This window comes from Vanacampus margaritifer, chromosome 2 (genome assembly GCF_051991255.1).
Source record: "Vanacampus margaritifer isolate UIUO_Vmar chromosome 2, RoL_Vmar_1.0, whole genome shotgun sequence".
In the NCBI taxonomy this organism is placed as follows: domain Eukaryota; kingdom Metazoa; phylum Chordata; class Actinopteri; order Syngnathiformes; family Syngnathidae; genus Vanacampus; species Vanacampus margaritifer.
This window is the reverse complement of record NC_135433.1, coordinates 47,138,764-47,160,949: the sequence shown is the minus strand read 5'-3', so window position 1 is coordinate 47,160,949 and position 22,186 is coordinate 47,138,764. Positions and strand designations below refer to the sequence as shown.

The window sequence follows — 22,186 nt, the reverse complement described above, 5'->3', positions numbered from 1 at the left end:
ATTATTTAATGACTATACATCATAGTATCAGACCGGTAGCAGTAGCTTTTGAGTTTTAACAAGCTTGGTGACTGATGAACCCAATTTAATATTGTTCCCGCTGCAGCTGGATCGAGCCAAAGAGTGAGCATGTGCATGCGATGGGAAACCATTAAGAAGTCATCATGACTCGTGACGGTTGTGTTTTAGCATTCATCCAGCGTGCATCATGCACAGTGTGCAACACCGTCCGTACACAAAAAGCACCTGAGGTGGTCGGCGGCTCAGCTGGCATGACCTCATCAGCCAATTACGGTTGCCTTTGTGTGCGTGATCGGTCACACAAAAAAGAAGAATCACCAGCAGCAACATGTGATGTGCAGCTGCTGTCGTGACATCACCGTCGTGTCAGACGCAAACATACACACACACACAATACGGTACGGATGTCTGCATTGATGATATCACAGCCAATGAGTCAAACTTCCAATTCCCACGCATGGATATCACTGCGAGGCAACCGCTCGTTCCCAATCACACACAGTGTTTCGGTTAAAACTCAACAAGTGGTTGATTCAAAGTACAACTTACCACACTGCCACTTGGTGAACTTGTCACTGTCCAGCAAACAGTGCGGTGTGTTTTTACCGGATCATGAATCACTGACAGCATCCCGGAATCCGCCATCCAGTTTGGGGGGGGCTAACATTACCATCGATTGAGACTCTGTGGTCAGAGTGACACCTGATGCCAGAATACACCAGTGGTGAGCAAACACTATTCTCTGCAAGTGTTGTTTATTATCGCTAAGTACCAAACGTTCTACCTTCCGAGGCAATTTACATCAATTCCGCTGATTGCGGTTTACACCCCGCAGCTAAGAACAGAACACTAAAAGCCATGCGGTCTTTTAACAGACACACCTTAGAGGGCTCCCACATCACAGATATTAACTCCCTTCCCAAACTTACAGCAACTTGGAGGTTTTTCAACAAGGGGAGGCAACCTTACAGATCTGGCATACACAAAACTGCGAAGTAACTCTGATCACATTGCAATTATGCTCAAACCTGCACACAGACCAGAGCGGTACACGAAAACGAGGGACTTGCGTAGCTATGATGGGCCTCCGAGGCATTATTTTTATTTTTACGTTTTTAAGTATATATATATTTTTTAAGTATTTTTACTTTTTTTTTTACTTTTACCACAGAATGGGACATTTTTAAACTTGCATCTATCAAAGATACACATTCAGACATTGTTCACGGGCACCTGAAGGCCTTTAGGTAACGCTGCAGGGAGAGCGTCAGCCAGAGCTAACTTGGCCCATGCAAAAGTACATTTTTACTCACAGCCTTCAGCAGAGGACAAGGCCACTCTACCACTTGAGCTATGAAACGCCTGCTGTTGGCTAACATTGCTAACATGTGTCCAAAAGGAGACCAAAAATAGTCATGGAGGTAGGAGGATTCCACCCGACTCCAGCAATATACTGACACACAGTAAGAACGGCATGGCTCAGCGGGTAGATTGGCCGTCTCCCAACCTGAAGGTTCTGCGATCGTTCCTCAACCGTTGAGTGATTTCTTTCTCTCTTTTTATTTTATTTGAAATTATTTTTCTCTCTTCCAAGTGTAAAGTTTACTCTAGTTTAGACTGGGACCAACTGGGAGTCTTTTAAGATTTAAATTTGTTCTATGGAATTTACTGTGAGGTATCATGAGAACCAAAACGACAGTAAAATAAAAAAATATCTGGACACTACAAGCAACACTAGAGATGCACAATCTCTCTGTCAAGACATCAAAGCTCTCACTGGCTATAAACCTCAACTACAGACCTAGAGAGCGTTTCTAAGCGCCAATAAGAAATCCAGTTCCCAAGAAGGCCCACCCATTCACATACAATGACTATCAGCCCGGAGCACTGACCCCTATCATTAAGTTTTTTTGAGCAGCTGGTCATGCAGAACGTCAAGTCCACTCCTTCCTCTCTCCTATGACCAGTTTCAGATTACATACAAATTAAAACGTATTTGCTGCCATTGACGACTATATACGTCAAAGATCCTTTTTTCTTTTTTACTGGATTGGTAGTGAATGAGTTAAAACAGGTCCACATCTCCAAAACCTCAGACGGGGACTTAATGAATCTCTCTGCAACTAGGTACTGAACTTCCTCACAGCATGCAAGTCGGCAACAGCTCTTCTAGGACCATCATGTTGCCCAGTGGGGGACCACAAGGCTGCGTTCTCATCCCGCTGGTCTTTCAACCCTGACAGCGTTGCTATCTAGCACACCAACCACATCATAAAGTCCTAGTCTGATAAGGCCAACTATAGGAAAGTGGTGAGCCTATTAGTCCACATTCTCGTCCTAAATCCGTTCATCCATTTTCTAAACCGCTTGTCCTCACAAGGGTCGCGGGGGGGCACTGGAGCCTATCCCAGCTGGCTTCGGGCAGTAGGCGGGGTACAACCTGAACTGGTTGCCAGCCAATCCAGGGTGCACACAGACAAACAAACATCCACCCTCACGATCACACCTATGGAGTGAGTGTTCAATTAACCTGCCATGCATGTCTTTGGAATGTGGGAGGAAACCGGAGTACCCGGAGAAAACCCACGCAAGAACGGGGAGAACATGAAAACTTCACCCAGGAAGGCCGAAGCCCGGAGTCGATCTCATGTCCTCTGCACTGGGAGGTGGACGTGTTAACCAGTCAGCCACCGTGCAGCCTCTCGTCCTCAATGTAGAGGAAAACTCCGTCCGTCCTTTCGTCTGTCCTTCCTTCCTTTCCTCAGTCTCTCCTTTGGTCTCTTGAGGTCTCCCTGATTTGTTGGAATTTAGATGTTTCTGGGGTTGGTGAAGGACTCTGGTTGGTGGCCCGGTAGATGGTGGGTGGTATCTGGTCGATGCTGGATTTCACTTTCCTTTCTTTGGTCCTTCCTCTGGTCTCCTGACGGCCTCACGACTCTGGCTGGAAGTGTTCGGTTTAGGTGAGCGGTATGGGATTTTTTTATAGGTTTTAGGTGAACTAATGAATACACACACACTCACATACACATACTCACCCACATACAAAATAAAAAAAAATATATATATATTTTTTTTTTAAAAGAGCAATGATGATGACATCAAATCGGTAAAATTACCGAATGAACAATACTGAGCTCTCCAGAAAAAGAAAAAAAAATGTAGAGGAAAACTAAAGACATTGTTGGAGACTTCAAGAGAAGTTGTTCACAGTCCACACGCAAAAGTTGAAGACTCTGCAGCCACTACACCCAATAAGAGACATTTTTCTGACCCGCCTCACCTGCACGGCCATCACCCCTCCCGCTCCCTCGTCAGCCACCTGCCGTTGACAATGAAGCAGCATAGCCTGAGGGCCTGGTTCTCAAAAGCACTCAACAGCTTCAAACATCAGGCTGTCCGGGAGCTGAACTCTGTCCACTACGTCTGCCATCTGCCACCCGTGACTGGAGTATAAAACACAACTTTTTGTGCATTTTGCTCTTCTATGTTCAACAACAAGACGAGCTTGCTGGTACATTACAAACCATACATCACATTTCTTTCAAAGTTGGCACAAAAAAGGTTGTGGATCGCCACACTAGTGTCTTGCCTGGCACTTACAGTCCAATTACTGTACGTTTCTCATTAGAAGGACGCGTTTATTGACTTTGCATTAAATGTAAATGATAGACGAACGGCGAGTAAAGTTCACAGACGCCTTCATACATGCACGCAACGGCTAACTTTAAAGCTCGCACGGCCGCGCTTGTTTGCTTAAGCTTTCTGGACGCAGCCAGTCAGTCAATGGTCTGCAGGAAGCGCGGCTGCAGAACGAGGGAATACCTCCGAGAGGAGACGGCCGCAGAAAGGAGTCATTCAAAGCTGGAATGACAAATAGGTGAGGCTGTTTACGCACGCCGTGTTGACTTAACTGGCTTGTTTGGCTTGGTGGCTGCTTGGGCATCTTGGAATAAATCTGCAGCGCTCCTGCGTAATCGGGCTCCATAAAACAATATCAAAACTGTTTTTGGGTGGTTTGGGGGGGGGGGGGGTGTAATTTACCGGAATGTGATGAGACTCGTAAGCGGCTGAGGTCACGGGCGCAAATTGAGATGCTCAAACAAACTTTGTTTTTTGATTTGGGGAAAGTCGGTTTGAAAAGTTGGCCTTATCGCTACCATGTGCGTTACAATTCCGACCAAAGGTTCCTGGAAAAATACGTCTTTAAGGCAACGTGAAGCTTCAAATGGCCAACTGCCATTTTATGTGACATCACACTAGACTCATACAATATAACTAAAATGACAAAATGTGACGTATACTGGCAAATCCAATTCTTTGTATGACGACTTTTGTGGACTGGCCATCTGGCATTCAGGGCAGATGCCCGCTGGACCGGCGTCTTTTGGGGCAGATGCAGTGCATTTTAATTATTATTTTTTCTCCATTTTACCCCAAGAGCCTGGCCCACAATTTAGAGGGACTAGTCCATTAATCCATTTCGAATATAGATAGCTAGCAAACTGAACCAAAGTCAGTCAATATTAGTGGCAAATCTATGTTTTAGGCTGGTAGGCTTAAATCAACATGCTAGGGCTGATTTTTTTTTTATTCACTTTTCGTCCAGAATTAATTTGATAACTTCATTATTTTTCATGTGCAATAAATACCTTAAAAAACTACTTTTTCCACTTGCTGTCGACTGAACATGACATCACCTGTGCAGAGGAAGTAGGTAACGACCAATCATGGCTCACCTGTTTTCTGGGTTTGGTCAGTAAACTGAGCCATGATTAGTCGTTATCTACCGTACTTCCTCAGCACAGGTGATGTCATGTGCAGTCCACAGCAAGTGGAAAATTTTGTTTTTAAAGGTATTAATCGTACATGAAAAATGATGAGGTTATCACACAAATAATAGACAAAAATGTTAACTTTTTACTGTTAAATATGGCTCAATGAGTCAAGTATCCCTTTAAAATTAGACCAAAATGAATTTACAAACAAGATTACAATCAGTGTTTATTTGAACAGGTATGAGAACATAAATAGTTCAAATGGACCAAAAAAGGGACCAATAGGCAAGCGTATAAGACATTTTACACTTAACAAATGCTGTTAAGACGGCAACATTTATTTAGGCAGCTAACATGGCACTTCCTGTTTGCGCTTATTTGAAACCTATTCACATCACTACTTAGCGACTGATGCTAACTTTACGATCACACTGAGGCTTTCCCACCATTAAAAGTAATTATTCGTGTGGCTATTCTTTCATACTATTTTATTTATTTTTGTACAGACAGGGTATAATATAGTTACAGTGGTGTTGTTTATAGCCGTATATTTAATTATTGCTACAACCAGTATTCAATTATTGGACTGTAGTGTGCTATTAGTACATTTGTACGATAACGACGTTAAAAGGGAAGTAAAATTTAAAACATTTCTTGACAATAATATGTTATGTGTGACTTCACTAGTCTAAACACGACATTCTGATTAATATTACATTTTCGGAATATGAATTATGAAGCAAAATCCTGCCATTTTTATCCATCTCAGGGGGGGGGGCGGCCATTTTTCCATTTGCTGTCAACTGAAGCTGAAATCACAGTTGCTCAAGGCTTGGGCAACGACCAATCACAGCTCACCTGTTTTCTGAAGATGAGCTGTGATTGGTTGTTACCTAAGACCTGAGCATCATTGATTGTCATCTTTAGTCAACAGCAAGTAGCAAAATGGCCACCTCTGAGATGGATAAAAACGGCTGGATTTGACACAATATTAACCAGAATACCATATTTAGACTAGTGGGGCTGCATAGAACATATTATTGTGAAGTTTTTTTTTGGTTGACTGTCCCTTTAATTACCACAAATGCAAATTCTTTACAGATCTGTGAGTTGGAATAACGGCCCAAGCTGCATATATAACCGGCCCACCAGGAAATGACCAGAATGTCCAGATTACCACTCCGGTCCTGAACCTCATCTATCCCGGCCGCCTTTGGGCGAGAAGCACACCTTGGACCGGTCGTCAGTCAATCGCAGGGCACATGAAGACAAACGACCATTCGCACCAGTCAAGTGCGGGAGGAAGCTGGAATACTGGAAGAAGTCTCCCCAAAATGGGCGGAGCCAAGATTTGAACCCAGAATCTCAGAACGATCAGCTCAATCGTGTGCTGCTGCCAGGACCATAGAACAATAATTGGACCGTAGAGCAGTCAACGACTAACAGTCCTAAGCCAAAACTTAATAACTGTGAGGCAGACGTGCCAACCACTGACCCACCATGTTGCCTTTTTTTCAGTCCTATAGGGAAAATGGTTTATCAATCCAAAACGAAGCAGCCGTCAACAGACCACAAACTGACTAGTGACCCATTTGTAGCATGTTCATTTGACGGCAAACGCCATCCTCCCAACAAAAACATATTTAGTTCAACATTTTCCCTGGACCATGTCAACTATTTACTCCATCAACATCCTTTCTGACGCACATTGCTACTTTGGATACATATTTTGGCAAGGCGCACCAGCAGGACGCTCGCCGGCAAAAGAAACAGGCGCTATCTCCGCCGGCAACAGTGAGTGATAACCTGCAGCCGAGCAAAGCGGGGCCTGCGCCGAGGGGGCCGTCGGTTTTTGATGTGCAAACACAGGCCTCGTTTGTCATGCACAAAGGCCGTCTTCATTGGGCGTCTTGATATTTTTGTCTTGTGGCCTAGTGAGGATATGTGGTGAAGAAAACGGATGGATGGGAATTTTTTTTCCTTTCTCGCCGCGTTCCGGCGCGGACCTGCCAATCTCCCACCGAGCCCTGGAATAAACCAGCGCGGTATTTTGAAGCTGCGGCACTAAATGTGCCGTGCTTTTAAATTAAGCGTGAGGACGAAGAAAGAGGAGGAGAAGCAAGCGGGCCGCGGGTGCCGTTGAAATGTTTTTGGCAAGGTTGGAAGCAAACAAGTTTGAAGGTAGGGGAGCCACTGAGGTCAAATGTAGAAGCTGTACGGCAGGGGTGTTCAAACTACATCTCCGTAGGTAACTAACAAACTAAAAATAAGGTCATTACATGTCAATTGAGATTTGCCGTATTTTTATTCAATATGTGCCTTATATGTCAAATGAAAGAATCTGGTTTTTGAATTATGGCCCTTCAAAATTTGGAATTGCACACAAAATTTTGGATCATATTTAGAGGCGTCAAGCCCCCCCCCAAAAAATTATTGACAATTTTATGCATGTCTAAATGTCTAGTGCAATATGAGTTAAGCATCAAAATCCCAGCTTTTATCAATATCAGAAGACGGCCATTTTGTCACTTGCTGTCGAGTGAAAATGACATCACAGTTGCTTAGATCTCAGGTAACAACCAGCTCAGCTTCAGAATACAGGTGAGCTGTGATTGGTCGTTGCCTGAGCCCTGAGCAACTGTGATATTCAGTTGAGAGCAAGTGGCAAAATGGCCGCCCCCTGAAATGGATAAAAAACTGCTGGATTTAGCTACATAATCCACATTCCACAAATGTAATATTAATCAGAATGTCATGTTTATTAAGCCATTTTTGAAATATTTACCCTCTAAAAGTGGATATTTTTTTATGATAATTTTTATTTTTTTACATTTTGGGTGGTCCATATCTTGTAAATGTTCTGTGTTGGTGTGGTTTCAACTGATTTACCATCATATTTGGGAACTCTACTCTGTATTTACAGAGTTTTAAGGCACTCAGGCATTTGTGGGGGGTACAGGAGGGCTTCAAATATGGCTACCGGAGAAAATGACCATTTTGGAACCCCTACTTGAGGCCACTTGTTGGCCATGTGGGAACATGATAATCATGAGAGAGCGAGAGAATGAGCCCTTTTTACCACATCATCAAGTCACTTTTCCTCAATATTTTGAGACAATAAAAACTGGATTATCCAACTCCTTCACTATGAAAAAAGTTTGACACCCCAAAACTTCCCGCATGAGTGATAAGTCCTGAAAGAGGCCTCGGAGCCTGAATGTGTTTTCTTGAATGAACATTTGGACTGCATTTTGTAAAGGTTAGCCTTGCGACTTTCAACGTGGCCTGTTGGGTTCAGAGGTAGTAAAACAACAAAGTGCAAATCCCCTTTAACGGACACATAGTGATGGATTATCACCTTCCAAGATACACAGCTCCTGAATTAAAAAAAAAAACAAAAACAAAGTTTTGGCATTATTCACTCACTAAAAATAAAGTAGTAGTAGTAGTAGAAGTAGTGAATCATGAGGTTCTCAAATACAGCAGCTGCATATGCATGATTTTTTTTCTACAAAAGGTCAGACATTAGTCACTGACAATTTAAAAAATAACCTTAAAAAAAAAAAAACTTAAAAGTTGCTGAACGACTTTTATTTAGATTCCATGGTCCCTCGGAAACTACAACAACTTTTACATTTTGCAACTTTAGTTTTTCAAATCACACTTTTAAATACAGATGACATTAAATCCTGGTTAGAAGAAGGGTTATAATAGTTTTAGATTTTTCATTACAGTTAGATGTCATTTCATTTGGACTTTTGCTTTTTAAATTCAGTTAAGTTGTAATTTGTACGGCAAGTTAGCTTTTATTTTATTTTAGAGTATTTGTCTAGTACAAGATAAACATTTTAAAAAAAAAAGCTCACTAAGTATTGTCTAATAAACTACAATTCTCAAACAACTGTTTGACCTTCTTTCTGAGAAGAGAATTCGATTAATAGACAAAGATGAACAAGGACATTTTTGCTGTAATACTTTGAGTTAATTTGATTTATTTTTAAAGCATTTTAATTGTTTTAAATGTTTTTTCAATGTTAGTTTTATTTTGTTAATTTTTGTTTACAGTTATAACCTTGTTACAAGATGAAAGTTGCATCTCAGGTCACTAGATGGTTGCGTCGATTTGAAAGCCTGCCACAATAACGTTTTTGAAATAACCTCTGCACATGATACATAAATTCAGACTTAAAAGGAGATGGAATGTATTAATTGATTTGATTGACTTGCGTGTATTTTGAAGCACATTTTTCCTACAAATTGTTGAACTTCAAATTGACTTTTAGAACATTTAAGTAGATAATTTGAGTTATGGTACTAATGCTTCTGTTCACCTTTTTGGCTCTTTCATCAGGTAAAGAAAACCCCCATAATTTTGGCACATTTGATTTTTTTTTTTGATGGGGCCTGATGACTCCACTTTGCTACTCAAGTGTTTGCACAGAGGCCAGTCAAGCAAAGAACAATCACAGCTGACCTTAGGAGGGCTTCGAAGCAGCATTAAGAAGGTCACGGTCGAGTGGTGGAACATTGTTGAGGAGTAGGAAGAGGAGGAGGTGCGAGGGGAGCCTGTTCCCGCCGGCTGCATTTTGTCACACGTGACACGAGGAGGTAAGGACGTGAGCTGGAGCAGCGAGGCCAAGTTGTGCAATGTCACGGAGCCTACGGGAAGCCGCGCTCGACTTGTCCAATCGCGTCAGCGTTAAAGCCGCGGGGGTCACCAAGCCGAGTGCTCTTCGGCGATGCCCTCGGTGGCCCCCCTTTTTCTACCACTGAACTGCAGGCTCTGGAGCGACATTAGCATCTTAATATGAATAGCGGAATTAGCACGACCCCTCCCCCACTTACTTGTAATTTCAACGTTTGAGCCTGGGTAGGTAGAAAGGAAACAAGGAGTAAAACGCCACATCTCTGTGTTATCACGCTCCAGCAATCCAATTGCCGCTGCTCAAACGCTGCCGTCACGCTCCTGCGCACGTTCGGCCTGCAAATACCTCTTCAGGTTCCGCAAGGTTTCACCCATTGACGAGTCCATACAATGTCATTATAACTGACGGCCGTGATACTTCGTTTCAGTTGCTGTGGCCCCCCCGCTGCTCGCGGAGGTTCTTCCGACGATGGAAACGTCTACAAATACCATGGCCCGTTGGCAGCAACGGTAGAACTGAAGAAAGAGGAGGAGAAGAGTTTGAGCCACAACATTAGGGACACCTGTATGAACGAGTGCTAAAGGAAAACACACTATAAGAATAAAGATAAAAACATTTTTTTACAAGATTTAGAGTAAAACTATTTTTAGGGAAAAAAAAATCTCTATTTACAAATTGGATATTTTTTAGATTATACTCAGTAAAAGGTGTATATTTTAGACAAACAAGTGACATGTATTACGACAAAGTTGTATATATGACAGATTATTTTTTTCTAAGTGCGTATTTTAGAAGAATGATGTCATTTTCAAGAATTGGCATATATAGGAATTTTTTTTTACATTTTCGAGATTAAATTCTTAATATGAGAATAGAGTTGTACGTTTTTTTGTTATATGAGAATAAAGACAGATTTTTGAGGGGGTGGGGAGGAGTTATTTTTGACACATAGTCCAATACATTGAAGATTAAAGTAGTAGTATTAAAAGGTGGATGTTTTCAGGAGAATAGTAAGATATTTTCAACATAAGGTTGTTTATTTTGAAGATTAAAGTCATTATATTGTGCAGATTAAGTAAATTTTCCAGAATAAAGGTTGCTTCTTTTTTTAAGATAAAAAGTAAAATATTTTAATTGGAAGTAAAAAAAAATTAGAACAAAACTTTAATTACTTTTAGATTAATGTCTCAACGTGAAAGGAATATCCTTAGATATTTTTTTAATCAATTTTCGGGTGTTTTAATTAAAATGTACTTAAATTACACACAAAACTCCCCATAGTAACCAAGTGAATGAATATGTGCATTAAATATTTGTATTTTGTTTTTCATTTTTAGGGATATAAAAAAACAAATTACATATTTTTTATATAGCAAAATAAGGTTTGACTTTTTGGCGAAAAAATATTGAATTATTATGGAATACTGCTTTAAAAAGTTAATTGTATAATAGACACCTAATTAGATACACCAGCACGATGGTAATGAAACTTTGCCTTTACAAAGACAATAAGGATAATTTTTTTGTATATTATATTTTGGGTTAGCCCTTGAGAGGGTTAAAATATTATACTTCACCACAATAATAAACAAAATGCAGTGTTGTTCCATTTGTAAAGGCTAAATTGGCCATGTGCTAGTTCTGAGGACAATTAAAAAACGGGGCCCATACATACCGTGGAGATGTTTTCTTGTCAATGGCGCCCTCTTCAGGAGAAACTGCAGCGATGCTGAAGCTGGCCTGAGTTTCCATATCCTGTCAAAGTTGCAAACCGTAAACACAAAAGGATCAGGGTGCATATTTGTTCTAATCTTCCGTTATATTTTGTTGTCACCTTGACTGACAGCTTCTGGATTTTTTCCTCCAACTCTTTGATGGTGTCCTCTTTGTCGGCGACCAATTGGTACAAGTTCTGGATGAGTGTGTTCTGCACGGAGAGCTCGCTACTCAACGGTGCGACCGGGTTCGGCTGGGCCGACGTGTTCTGCGCCTCCAGTTGTTTGGTGAGATGACTCAGCATCTCCTGAATCTGGGCCTTCTCCTTCTGCAGTGGAAAAATAAGAAAGACAGTGTTATGATATGAAAATTAGTTCACCCTTTCGGACCCATAGATGATTGCAGTGGACATGACATATTTGTGTGTCTAAACCAATAAAATCGCATAATTTGGATGATGTCAACACTTCTGGTTCATGATTGGATCCAAGCTAACCAATCACAATCGCAAGTTGATTTGCATGATGTTCATGTTAAAAATGTTGCATATAAGCTTGGTGAGTTTACAACCCATTACAGCCTGTTACTATCCTGGCGTCCACTTAAACAAATAAAATAACATGCGATACAACACCACCCACCCCAAAAATCGATGTAGTTCTATGTGGGGAAAAGAGTCCAAATCTGTGAGAGAGAAAAAATTGCCCAGCAGGAAAAACGCGAGTCTGAAGGGGTTTTAAGCAAATACTCAGTATGAGACAATAATAATCGCTACATGAATAGTTCTGTAAACTGAACTTACCTACTTTTACTTTTAATTTGGTGATTTTTATTTAATTTGATACACACACAAAAAAACTACAAATTTTAAATATGCATTCGGGGGGGGGGACTCAATATATTTGTATTTTTAAAAATTATCTTGAACATTAAAAAAAATCTAAAACAAAATCTAAAGATATATATTTTTTTAATTTATTAAATAAAAGCAATAGATTCACAAAGTAACAAGATGTTTTTATAGAGGAAATGTAAACATTTGATCTTTTAAAAACTTCAAAACAATTTTTTTGATTTAAATATCTTTAAACTAAGATCTGGAAGAAGAAAAAAAACTAGAAAATTTTACGTTATTTTAAAACTAAATTACAATGTTTTAATACATGAACACAAATAGTACGACTATTTTGATTAATACACATTTTTAATTAAAACTTTAAATGTTAAGAAAGTAAAGAAACAGGCACCACTGCAAGTCCAATTTGTGTGATTCTTTTAAAATAAAACACTCAAAAGATCTTTTTTATATAAAAATTAAAAACCTAATTTGAAAAACTGACTTTCTATTGTTTATTATAAATCTAAATACTTAGTTGAAATCAAACATTTTTTAGATAATTCTATTGGACAGCAATAAAATCAATATACATTCCAATTTCCAAGCATTATCAGTTTTTTTTCTTTAGAACCTCAGAGGCTTTGTTTTTAGAATTTCACGACCAGCTCAAATGCTCTTGCGGGTCTTCATGCAGCCCACAAGCCGTACGTTTGCCACATCTGTGTTAACTCCTTACCAGCAGAGCTTCCACCAGCTCGTCGTCGTGTTTACTTTTAATAAGTGCGGCGGAAATCTGAGCAGCCTTCTCCTCCGACAGACATTTGATCCTGGCCTTGCATCCTTCCAGTTTCTTCTTCACATCTTCATGTTCCTTCTGAAGAACTTCATTGCCGGCCAATATCCTCTGCAAAAGAAACAAGGCGGATTTTTTTTTTACTATTTATACAGAAATAACGCAATTGTAATGCACACACCTCAAATGCTTCCTTCTTCTCCTTCTCCATCGTGCGGATTAAGTTAATGTTTCTGCCCTGAGTTGGGATTTTAGAAGTTTCCTCTTCCGCGCTATGGACAATTGACCCTTGCGTTGTTGCCCTCTTCAGCTGCTGCTCAAGGTCACGCACCTGTCAGGTGATAGGTGACCAAATACTTATTTTCCACCATAATTTACAAATTATTAAATATAAAATAAAATCTGATGGGTCTTACTTAAAAAGTAAAAAAAAATAAAAAATTATATGTTTAACACACTTTACCCTTGTCTGAAGGACCAGTATCTGTTGTGCACGTCCTCGAAAGCTCCCCGCACAGCTGAGTAACTGCTGAACGTTGGAGTCTTCCCCGACCTCACTCACCAGAACCTGCAACAGAGGACATTAACTCATTCACTGCCATTGACGGCTACAGACGTCAAAAATGCATTCATTTGATCCCCTCCAATTTTAATGCACCACACAACTGGGGGGGTGGTACCATCGGTTGGGGCAAACCGCAGTATAGAGCAGTGCTGCGATCCCCTGTCTGTCAGTAACAGGGTTAACTTTCACTAAGAACGCTGGAGTGACTTTCCCCGCTGGGCCTGGGGTTCGGGGGTGCCGCCCGTCCCCCGGTGCCCCCATCTCTCCTTCTACCCCCGGTGTTCCGTCCCTCCACGCGGCGGTCGGTGGGGTGGGCGCGGATGACTCTCCGCTCCGCTGTCCGGCCCCTCTTCGGCACTGATGCCTGGGTACGGGGGGTCCCCGGGGTCGGGGGCGTCTGGGGGTTTGAGGGCCTGGGGGCGGCTGGGGCTGGGTTGGGGAGGGGGGGGGCTGTGGACCGGTGGGGTGCCTGGCGGGCCTGCAGTGCCCAGTGTTGGGTTGGGGGCGCGGGCCGTGTTGGGGTGGAGGGGCGCTCCTGGGTTTGCCCCCGGGGTTGTCCCTTGGCGCTGCCGTGGCCTGGGGGGCCCTGAGGTGTTGCGCTTGCTCTGCCCTGGCAGGGATCGACGGCTCCCCACTTTGGTGGAGATTTTCATGCAGTCCAGATCCACCACACCAGCATCTACCGAAATTCAAACACAATCTGCTTCTTCCTCTGGTCGTTGAATCGGTGGAGGCTGGTGTCTGTGGATCTCACTCTGCTTCGTCTGCCCTTCCTTCTTTTCCTCAGGCTCTCCTTTGGTCTCTTGAGGTCTCCCTGATTTGTTGGAATTTAGATGTTTCTGGGGTTGGTGAAGGACTCTGGTTGGTGGCCCGGTGGGTGGTGTCTGGTCGGTGCTGGATTTCACTTTCCTTTCTTTGGTCCTTCCTCGGGTCTCCTGACAGCCTCACGACTCTGGCTGGATTCTGAAGTGTTCGGTTTAGGTGAACGGTATGGGATTTTTTAATAGGTTTTAGGTGAACTAATGAATACACTCACATGCACACACACATGCACACACACACCCACATACAAAATAAAAATTAATAAAAAATAAATTAAAAAAGAGAGCAATGATGATGACATGTCAAATTGGTAAAATTACCGAATGAACTGAGCGCTCCAGAAAAAATAAAATAAAATAAAAACTCGGTGTTTAACTCATTCACTGCCATTGACGACTATAGATGTCAAAAATTAATTTGAACTATTTCTATTAGTTTCACATTTTTTCCACTTTTGTTAAAAAGAGTATGAAAACCTTGAATTTTTTTTATTGTACATTTAGAACAGATATAAAATTTGTGATTAATCCTGAGTTAACTATTGAAGTCATGCGATTAATTACAATTTTAAAAAATTATCGTTTGACACCCCTGATTTTTTAATAATATTTCCTTCTTTTTTTTTTAATCAAGAACATCAGGCGATTAAATTTTTTAATTGTAATTAATCACATAACTTCACTAGTTAATCACAAATTTTATATCTGTTCTAAATGTACAATACGTTTTTTTCTAGGTTTTCATACTCTTGTTAACAAAAGTGGAAAAAAAGATGAAACTAATAGAAATAGTTCAAATGAATTTTTGACATCTATAGTCCTCAATGGCAGTGAATGAATTAAACACCGCGTCAGGATGTGCGCAAAACATGTTTGGCGGTCACAATAGGTGAAATGATGTGCACCTTGTGAGCCAGTTTCAATTCTTGCTTCAGAAACTGAATCTGGTTGCGATGCTCGATGACTTTGAGCTGGGCGGCAGATAATTTGTCCTTCAGGGACTTCATCGCTGGATTCTCCTGGTTTGACGGACAAAGCAATCAGTCGTTCTGATTAGGATGACATGATTACGCTCAAGAAGAACACATGAAGATAAAGTAGAATCTCTAAGATTGACCACAACACATTTTCCCATTTAATCTAAAGTAAAAAGATGTTTTGTAAAAAAAAAGTGAAATATAAGATTTAAAAAAATAAAATAAAAAATGCATGAATAGAAAAAGGTAAAGAAAAATACTGGTTCTTAAAATGATATAAAACAAAGCCAAAGAAAAGCCTGTAAAATTCATTGTTTAATACTTGTTGAACTGATCTCTCACGCGATACATACACACAGTTTTGGGCAACTTTTTCCCCCAAAATATTTCAAGAGCATTTACTTCAGAAGTTTCCATCTGCATGGCAACCACGGAAATAACTTACCCCACAATCTTTAGAAGAGTTTAGCTTCTGCATATTGAAATCAGGCTTTTGTTCCGATAATGAGAGCAGAGCAGCCTGCAGCTGTATGAAGAAGGAGAGCAAAAATAAACTACTAAATAGAAATGACATACTTCTATTAAATGACATTAAAAAAACAACCTGCTTATCAAGCTCCTTGATTCTGTTGCTGTGTTGTTTTGATTTAGACTTCTCTCGCTCTACTTCAGACGTCAACTCTCGGTTCTTCTTGGACAACTCCACGATCTTGACGGCGGCCATGTCGCCTGCTATGCCTGCTACACCTAAAGCACAACATCTTGTTGTCTATTCAGATACAATATACAGTACTTATATCATAACAAACATACCCGCCAAGGCCAGCACTCGCTGGTCGTCCAGTTTCTTCTTCATGTGTTTGACTTCCAAGTCCTTTTCATTGATCAGTTTTATCAGACAGTCGTTTTCATCCCTCATTTCCCTCAGTTGGTTCAACCAGCTCTCCTCCTGCAGCTGTCTAATGGAAACACAATCACTTGCCATCAAAACTGACCATACAGACGTGAACAGTGTCATTTTGTGTACTGGACACTGTTATCCCTTGTTTGGGGAAAGGGGGCTCAATTAATACACGATTTAAGTTACTGTATACAATGACTCACAAATTGTTCTCTCATTAAGCGCTTGTTTTTTGCGTTGTTTCCCTCGGAAAATTAACTCTAGCCAGTGCCACTTCTAATAGCTAGCAGTTTTGAGCCCGGAAATTGACCCGTGGGTGGTATTTTGACCCGTTTTGGGCTTTTTGATGGTTCCGACCAGGCTATTTCAAAATAAAATACCACCCACGGGTAAAGAAAACACCGACACAGAAATCTACTTTTTCATATTAATATTTTTAAAATTCATATAAACACAAATTATTGTCCTTGGAAATGTCATCATTTACTGTCAAACTCACATGTTGTACTCCCAGTCTGTAGTTTGGTTTTGCATTGTTTCATTTAGAAAAGTTACCCTAGCCGCTTTCTGTAGTTATAGCTTAGCTAACTTTTTTTTTCTTCGACCGAAAATAAAACACAACACACAATTTTCGCCCGAGTTTCATGACCACTCCCAGGTATGTTCGCTTCTGTTGCGCAAAAAAACCTTTACCGATTACTCGCAGCCTTTGTTGCGCAAAAATATTACAGTGCACTGTCAGCAATGCAGCCCTTTGTTGCGCGTTCGCGAAGGCTGAATGCCCTTTCTTACGTAATTAGCATGAGCAAACACCGTGTGGTTACGTCTTATATTTTGCCCAAACAAGTCCGTCAAGTTAAGTATGATGAAGTAAAGTATGAGCGCTACGCGTTGCGAAAGAAAGGAAAGATGTGCTTTCCCTGTATGCATTTCAACATCAGTTTACCTAGCAGCCGTTATATGTGCGTGTGTTGGTCGGCCATATTGGAGCAGTACAAATAGATGACCATAACATACCAATGGGAACTTGGTTTCGCGTTATAACTGTCTAGAGTCAAGGTAAGGTCAAAAATAAATGTGATTAAATGTTTTTTTTACTTTATTTGAAAATGGGCACATAGCCAAGGCACATATTTTACATTAAAAAAATGTCAAGGCACACTACCAAACAAAAATGCCATATATTATAGTAAATAAGTGTGTGTAGTATGAACGGCAATGGAAAGCCACTTAATTATTCCTGTCACTATACGTCGATACAATATATCTATAGTAAGTGACATTGGAATTCCCACAGTACACAAATGTGCCACGGTGCCAATGTGATAATTTGCTTTCTAATCTACCAAAACACATACAGCACAATATTGTCAGTAGTCTGTGTTATTCTATTACAGTAACGGAATTATTTTTAAATCACATATACGGTATTTTGAAATCACTCTCTACAATGTTATTTGTCAGCAGTTGCCACAGGAAAGCTGCTTCATTTTCTCCTCTAATTCTTTAATGGCGCCCTCTTTGTCAGCGACCACTTGGTACAAATTATGGATGAGCGTCTTCTGTGCAGAAAGCTCGCTGCTGAGCGACGGCCCCGAGCTGGGTTGGCTCGGTGCGTTCTGTCTGGTGAGCTGGCTCAGCACCTCCAGCATGCGACTCTTCTCCTTCTGCCATGGAACGATCGAGATGATGAGATGTGATGATAAAAATGTTTTTTGTTCACGGTCGATGTGCTTATCCTTACCAATAACGCGTCCACAAGCTCGTCGTCGTGTTTGCTCTTCAGCAGAAGAGAGGAAGTCTGAGCTTTCAAGGTTTTTATGTCAGCAGCCAGACATTTGTTCCTTGCTTTGGAGGCGTCCAGCTCTTTCCTCATCTGATCGTGGTCTCGCTGCAAGGCTTCGTAGCTGTCCGAGAGCCTCTGGACAAATATGGATGTGATGTCAGTATATTTCCGTTAAAGGTTAAAAAATAATGAATAACCCACCTGAAATGCTTCCTTCTTTTCCTTCTCAGCGCTGCGGCTGTAGCTGACGTTTCGGCCCTGGCTTTTAGGAGCGACGCTCGATAGTTGCTCTTCGTCCATGTTCAGCATGCTTGATGGAGGTGACCTGAGCTGCTGCTCCAGGTCACGCACCTGTCACACACACTACTCAGTTTAGATCAGCTTATTTTGTGATTTTTCTCTTGTCCGTTCACATACAAGTATGTGAGCCCTAATTTCCCTTCTTACCTTTGATTGAAGAACCAGAATCTGCTGTGCACGCCCCCGGAAGCTTCCCGCACAGCTCAGTAACTGTTGAACGTTGATGTCTTCCCCAACCTCACTCACCAGAACCTGCAACAGGTGACAGGAAGAACTAATTAGGTTGCAAAATGTGTTAGGTGACCACATTAGATGAGATGCTTTGCACCTTCTGAGCCACTTTTAACTCCTGCTTGAGAAACTGAACTTGGTTGCGATACTCTGAGACTTTGAGCTGGGCAGCAGATAATTTGTCCTTCAGGGACTTCACCACTGGATTGTCCTGTTTTTTTTGTTTTTTTAATGGAAACAAAAATATGTTCAGGGTCAAACTATGGCCATCATTTATTAACATGCAATGTTTTAAGTAACATTTGACACCTCAGAGTCTTTAGATGAGCTTTGCTTCTGCAAATTGTCGTCAATCTTTTGCCCTGGTAGTGAACGCAAAGCAGCCTGTAGCTGTAGCAAAAAAAAAAATGGAAAAAATAATAATAATGAGCCAGTCCAACATTGTGACGATGACATGAAACCAAACAGAAGACTCACATCGTTTTCAAGTGCTTTGATTCTGTTACTGTTTTGTTTGCATTTTGTCCTCTCTTGTTCCACTTGAGCAGTCAGATCTCGGTTCTTTTTGGATAACGCCACAATTTTGACGGCTGCTGCGTCGCCTGACAATCCGGACGCACCTAAAACGCCACAACAAACACCCACTTTTCATGATCAACATGCCAAAATAATGCACTGATATTTTGATGACTGTATCTGTAAGAAGGTAAAATGAGGAAATAGTGTTAAAGTGGAAGTCAACGTTAAACTGACAATAATATGTTAGATACAACCTCACTAACTAAACATGACATTCTGATTAATATTACATTTGTGGAATATGACTTATGAAGCAAAATCCAGCCGTTTTTATCCATCTCAGGAGGCGGCCATTTTGCTACTTGCTGTCGACTGAAGATGATATGAGATTTTCTTAAGATGCCCTGTGATTGGTTGTTGCCTGAGAGCTGAGCAACTGTAATGTCATTTTCAGTCGACAGCAAGTGGCAAAATGATTAGATCAATAAAAACAGCTGTATTTTGCTGCTTAACTCATATTCCACTAACGCAATATGAACCAGTATACCATATTTAGACTAGTGGGGCTGCATAGAACATATTATTGTCACACAAAAAAAATTCCCTTAGCAGTTGGAGTATCTAAGATAGAAACACGCCTCAAGTAAAAGCCTACCATTCAAACCCTGTGTTAAAATATCAGTAATGAGAAATTGTTACTCAAAAAATATATATTTGAGTGGTACTTTAAAAAGTTCATGTTTTTAACATTTGATTGGAATAAAACACATTTTCAGCATAAATGCCAAATACCTGTTCTTGGTGTCAACAAGTTACTTAACTCATTCACTGCCATAAATTCATTAAAAAAAAGATTATAAAAAAATTAGGGGTCACAGGCGATTAAAATTTTTATTCGGAATTTATCGAATGACTTCACTAGTTAACTCACGATTAATCACAAATTTAATGTCGGTTCTAAATGTACAATAAAAAAACCCTCTAGGTTTTCATACTCTTGTTAACAAAAGTGGGAAAAAATGTTGAACTAATAGAAATAGTTAAAATGAATTTTTGACATTTATATAGTATATATATATATATATATATATATATAGTGAATGAATTTAAAAAAAAAAAAGATTAAAAATCCGGGGCGACAACCGATTAAAATTTTTTATCGTAATTAATTGCATGACTTTACGAGTTAACACACGATTAATGACACATTTTATATCTGTTTTAAATGTACAATTTAAAAAAAATCTAGGTTTTCATACTTGTGTTAACAAAAGTAGAAAAAAAAGTTAAAATAATAGAAATAGTTCAAATGAATTTTTGACGTTTATAGCCGTCAATGGCAGTCAATGAGTTAAATGCAAGTACTTAATCTGATGAAATTAATAAAAATAAAGTGGTATGTCGGTGCATCCTTATAAGACATCATTATACACATACCAGCCATGAGAAACAACTTCTCTTGTTCCCATTTTTTCTTGATGTGTTTGAACTCAAATTCTTTTTCGCTCAGTAGTTTGAAGAGGCGACCATTGACATCCGTCAACTCCCTCAGCTGGTCCAACAAACGCTGACGCTCATCCCGTTCAAGTCTACAGGAAGTGATCGACAAAAAGTTAATGAATGCAAAGTAGCGACGACCGTTTGATTTTTTTTTTTACCTGTCTTTCATGTTGTCTGCTGACGTGTTTTGGCTCAGTAAGTCCAAATGCTCATTGAAAAATGTATCCTTTGCTCCCGTTTTGTCCACATGCTGTTTTCCGTTTTCCTGATGCTGAAGGTTGTTCTCTCCATTTCTGTAGTCCATCTGTGTTGCTTCTGTTATAAAGACAAAGATTACAAAACAGGTGGTTGTAGATTAAACACATTGCTAATTGCTGTAAACATAGAGTGTGCACACTTGCATTAAATGTTAAATACTGTGATGTGAAAGTCTCTGTCATATTGTTTACAATAATCCCTCTTCGCTATAAGGCTCTCAAGTCATATTGGTTTCCAAGAAAATATCCATCCAACCCATTTTTATACCGCTTATCCACGTGATCTGGATCAGATACCAGCAGACTTTAGTGACTCTCTTACGAACCAAATCATTAGCACATTATCGTTGTAATCTACTGTGGTGTGAAACCTGTACCAAAATATTCTAAACAACTCTCATGATACAGTGGAGTTTTACACCAAACTACAACCAACAGGAATTGTCTGGAAGTGTCTGGTGATACATTAACAGTGGCCACTAACTGCGTGTAAGGTATTAGGTCCAAAAAGCAACATTTATCCAGAAAGTGAATTTAAACAATTGTAGTATACGATTCACTTACTTACCTGTCATTAGGTGAAGTATCGCCTTTGTTGACAACAGAGGCTGTTTTGCATCTGTTTGGCGAACAGAAGACTCCCCAAAGGATTTTCTGTACCCCCGACGGCTGCATCCATGGCAACGACGCTGCCTTGGCGAGATCTCGCGAGAACGAGAGAAATATGTTGTCATGCTTGTAGTGCACATCGAGTTAGACAACTATTGAATTTTTTATTTTTTTGGAAACAGTCGACCTTCTATGTGAGCATTACAATGTAAATTATGAAGTTTTTACGACCAGTGGATAATATGTGGTAGTATTTGTCTTCGTGTTTGCCGCCTGTCAAGGCGCTATTTGGACCCCTGCACGATCTGTGACGCGCATGCGCGGAAGATCGGCCAATTGGATCGCTAACTACGGCAACTACACTAGAACAAAAATACCTTTATGTGCCTGCGCGATAGTGCGCGTTCGTAAAAATAACAGAAATAGAAAAAAATAGTTTTTTGATGAGTTTTAAAGTAACTATAATTTTTAATCGTATACATTTTACTTTTGACCCAATTAAATTCCCAGTGAGTCTGCATTGTTATACTTTACAGTAAGTCTGGCGTGTGTGTGTGTGTGTGTGTGTGTGTGACCCCCACCCCTCACCCAGTCTCAACCCCTATGCTATTGCAACCCTAAATTGTTGTCGTTACTGGAAGTTGGGTAAAAGGTGGGCAACAAATAGTTTCAAGTTGATGTTTTCTGGCGTCATCCTGCTAAATTAACCAGACAGTCACGGCAGGATAGAATTCAAGCATGTCTCTTTTGTCTAACTCTGTCTCTTCTCGAACGATGCTCGCTCGATTACACCTCTCTCTCTCTCCCGCGCTCATGAGATGCGCAGTACAGTACACACAACACTTTAGCATGTAAAGCTAAAAACAAACATTTGCGTGCGTAAACGTGATTTGACCTTTGTGGTGGCCGTAGTTAGCGAGCCGAGATGGCC

At 40.5% G+C, this 22,186-nt stretch overlaps 2 protein-coding genes and 1 long non-coding RNA gene across 6 annotated transcripts; 1 reads left to right on the top strand and 2 right to left on the bottom strand.

Moving 5' to 3' along the window:
- Positions 1 to 8,372: 8,372 nt before the first annotated feature.
- Positions 8,373 to 17,028, bottom strand: LOC144044470 (coiled-coil domain-containing protein 13-like). 3 transcript variants are annotated; one of them, XM_077558904.1, is made up of 11 exons: positions 17,000 to 17,028; positions 15,966 to 16,111; positions 15,757 to 15,899; positions 15,598 to 15,678; positions 15,081 to 15,194; positions 13,253 to 13,357; positions 12,971 to 13,120; positions 12,733 to 12,900; positions 11,277 to 11,486; positions 11,118 to 11,197; positions 8,373 to 9,957 (listed from the first exon to the last, which is right to left on the bottom strand). In XM_077558904.1, the coding sequence occupies exons 2-11, from the start codon at positions 16,069 to 16,071 to the stop codon at positions 9,921 to 9,923; spliced, it is 1,194 nt and encodes a 397-aa protein (XP_077415030.1). In that variant the 5' UTR covers positions 16,072 to 16,111; positions 17,000 to 17,028; the 3' UTR covers positions 8,373 to 9,920. The 3 variants fall into 3 exon arrangements, with proteins under 3 accessions (XP_077415030.1, XP_077415029.1, XP_077415028.1); XM_077558903.1 differs by lacking the exon at positions 17,000 to 17,028 and adding an exon at positions 16,553 to 16,688; XM_077558902.1 differs by lacking the exon at positions 17,000 to 17,028 and having other exon boundaries at positions 15,966 to 16,587.
- On the top strand, positions 16,459 to 20,818 carry LOC144044471 (uncharacterized). 2 transcript variants are annotated; one of them, XR_013291279.1, is made up of 5 exons: positions 16,459 to 16,711; positions 17,884 to 17,995; positions 18,070 to 18,181; positions 18,299 to 18,400; positions 20,400 to 20,818. It is a non-coding gene; the product is annotated as an uncharacterized LOC144044471 (long non-coding RNA). The 2 variants fall into 2 exon arrangements; XR_013291278.1 differs by lacking the exon at positions 16,459 to 16,711 and having other exon boundaries at positions 17,355 to 17,995; positions 20,403 to 20,818.
- LOC144044469 (coiled-coil domain-containing protein 13-like) lies at positions 17,130 to 21,358 on the bottom strand. The gene is made up of 10 exons (XM_077558901.1): positions 21,215 to 21,358; positions 20,548 to 20,704; positions 20,327 to 20,478; positions 18,848 to 18,990; positions 18,680 to 18,760; positions 18,468 to 18,581; positions 18,287 to 18,391; positions 18,041 to 18,190; positions 17,798 to 17,974; positions 17,130 to 17,720 (listed from the first exon to the last, which is right to left on the bottom strand). The coding sequence occupies exons 1-10, from the start codon at positions 21,219 to 21,221 to the stop codon at positions 17,514 to 17,516; spliced, it is 1,293 nt and encodes a 430-aa protein (XP_077415027.1). The 5' UTR covers positions 21,222 to 21,358; the 3' UTR covers positions 17,130 to 17,513.
- Positions 21,359 to 22,186: the final 828 nt, after the last annotated feature.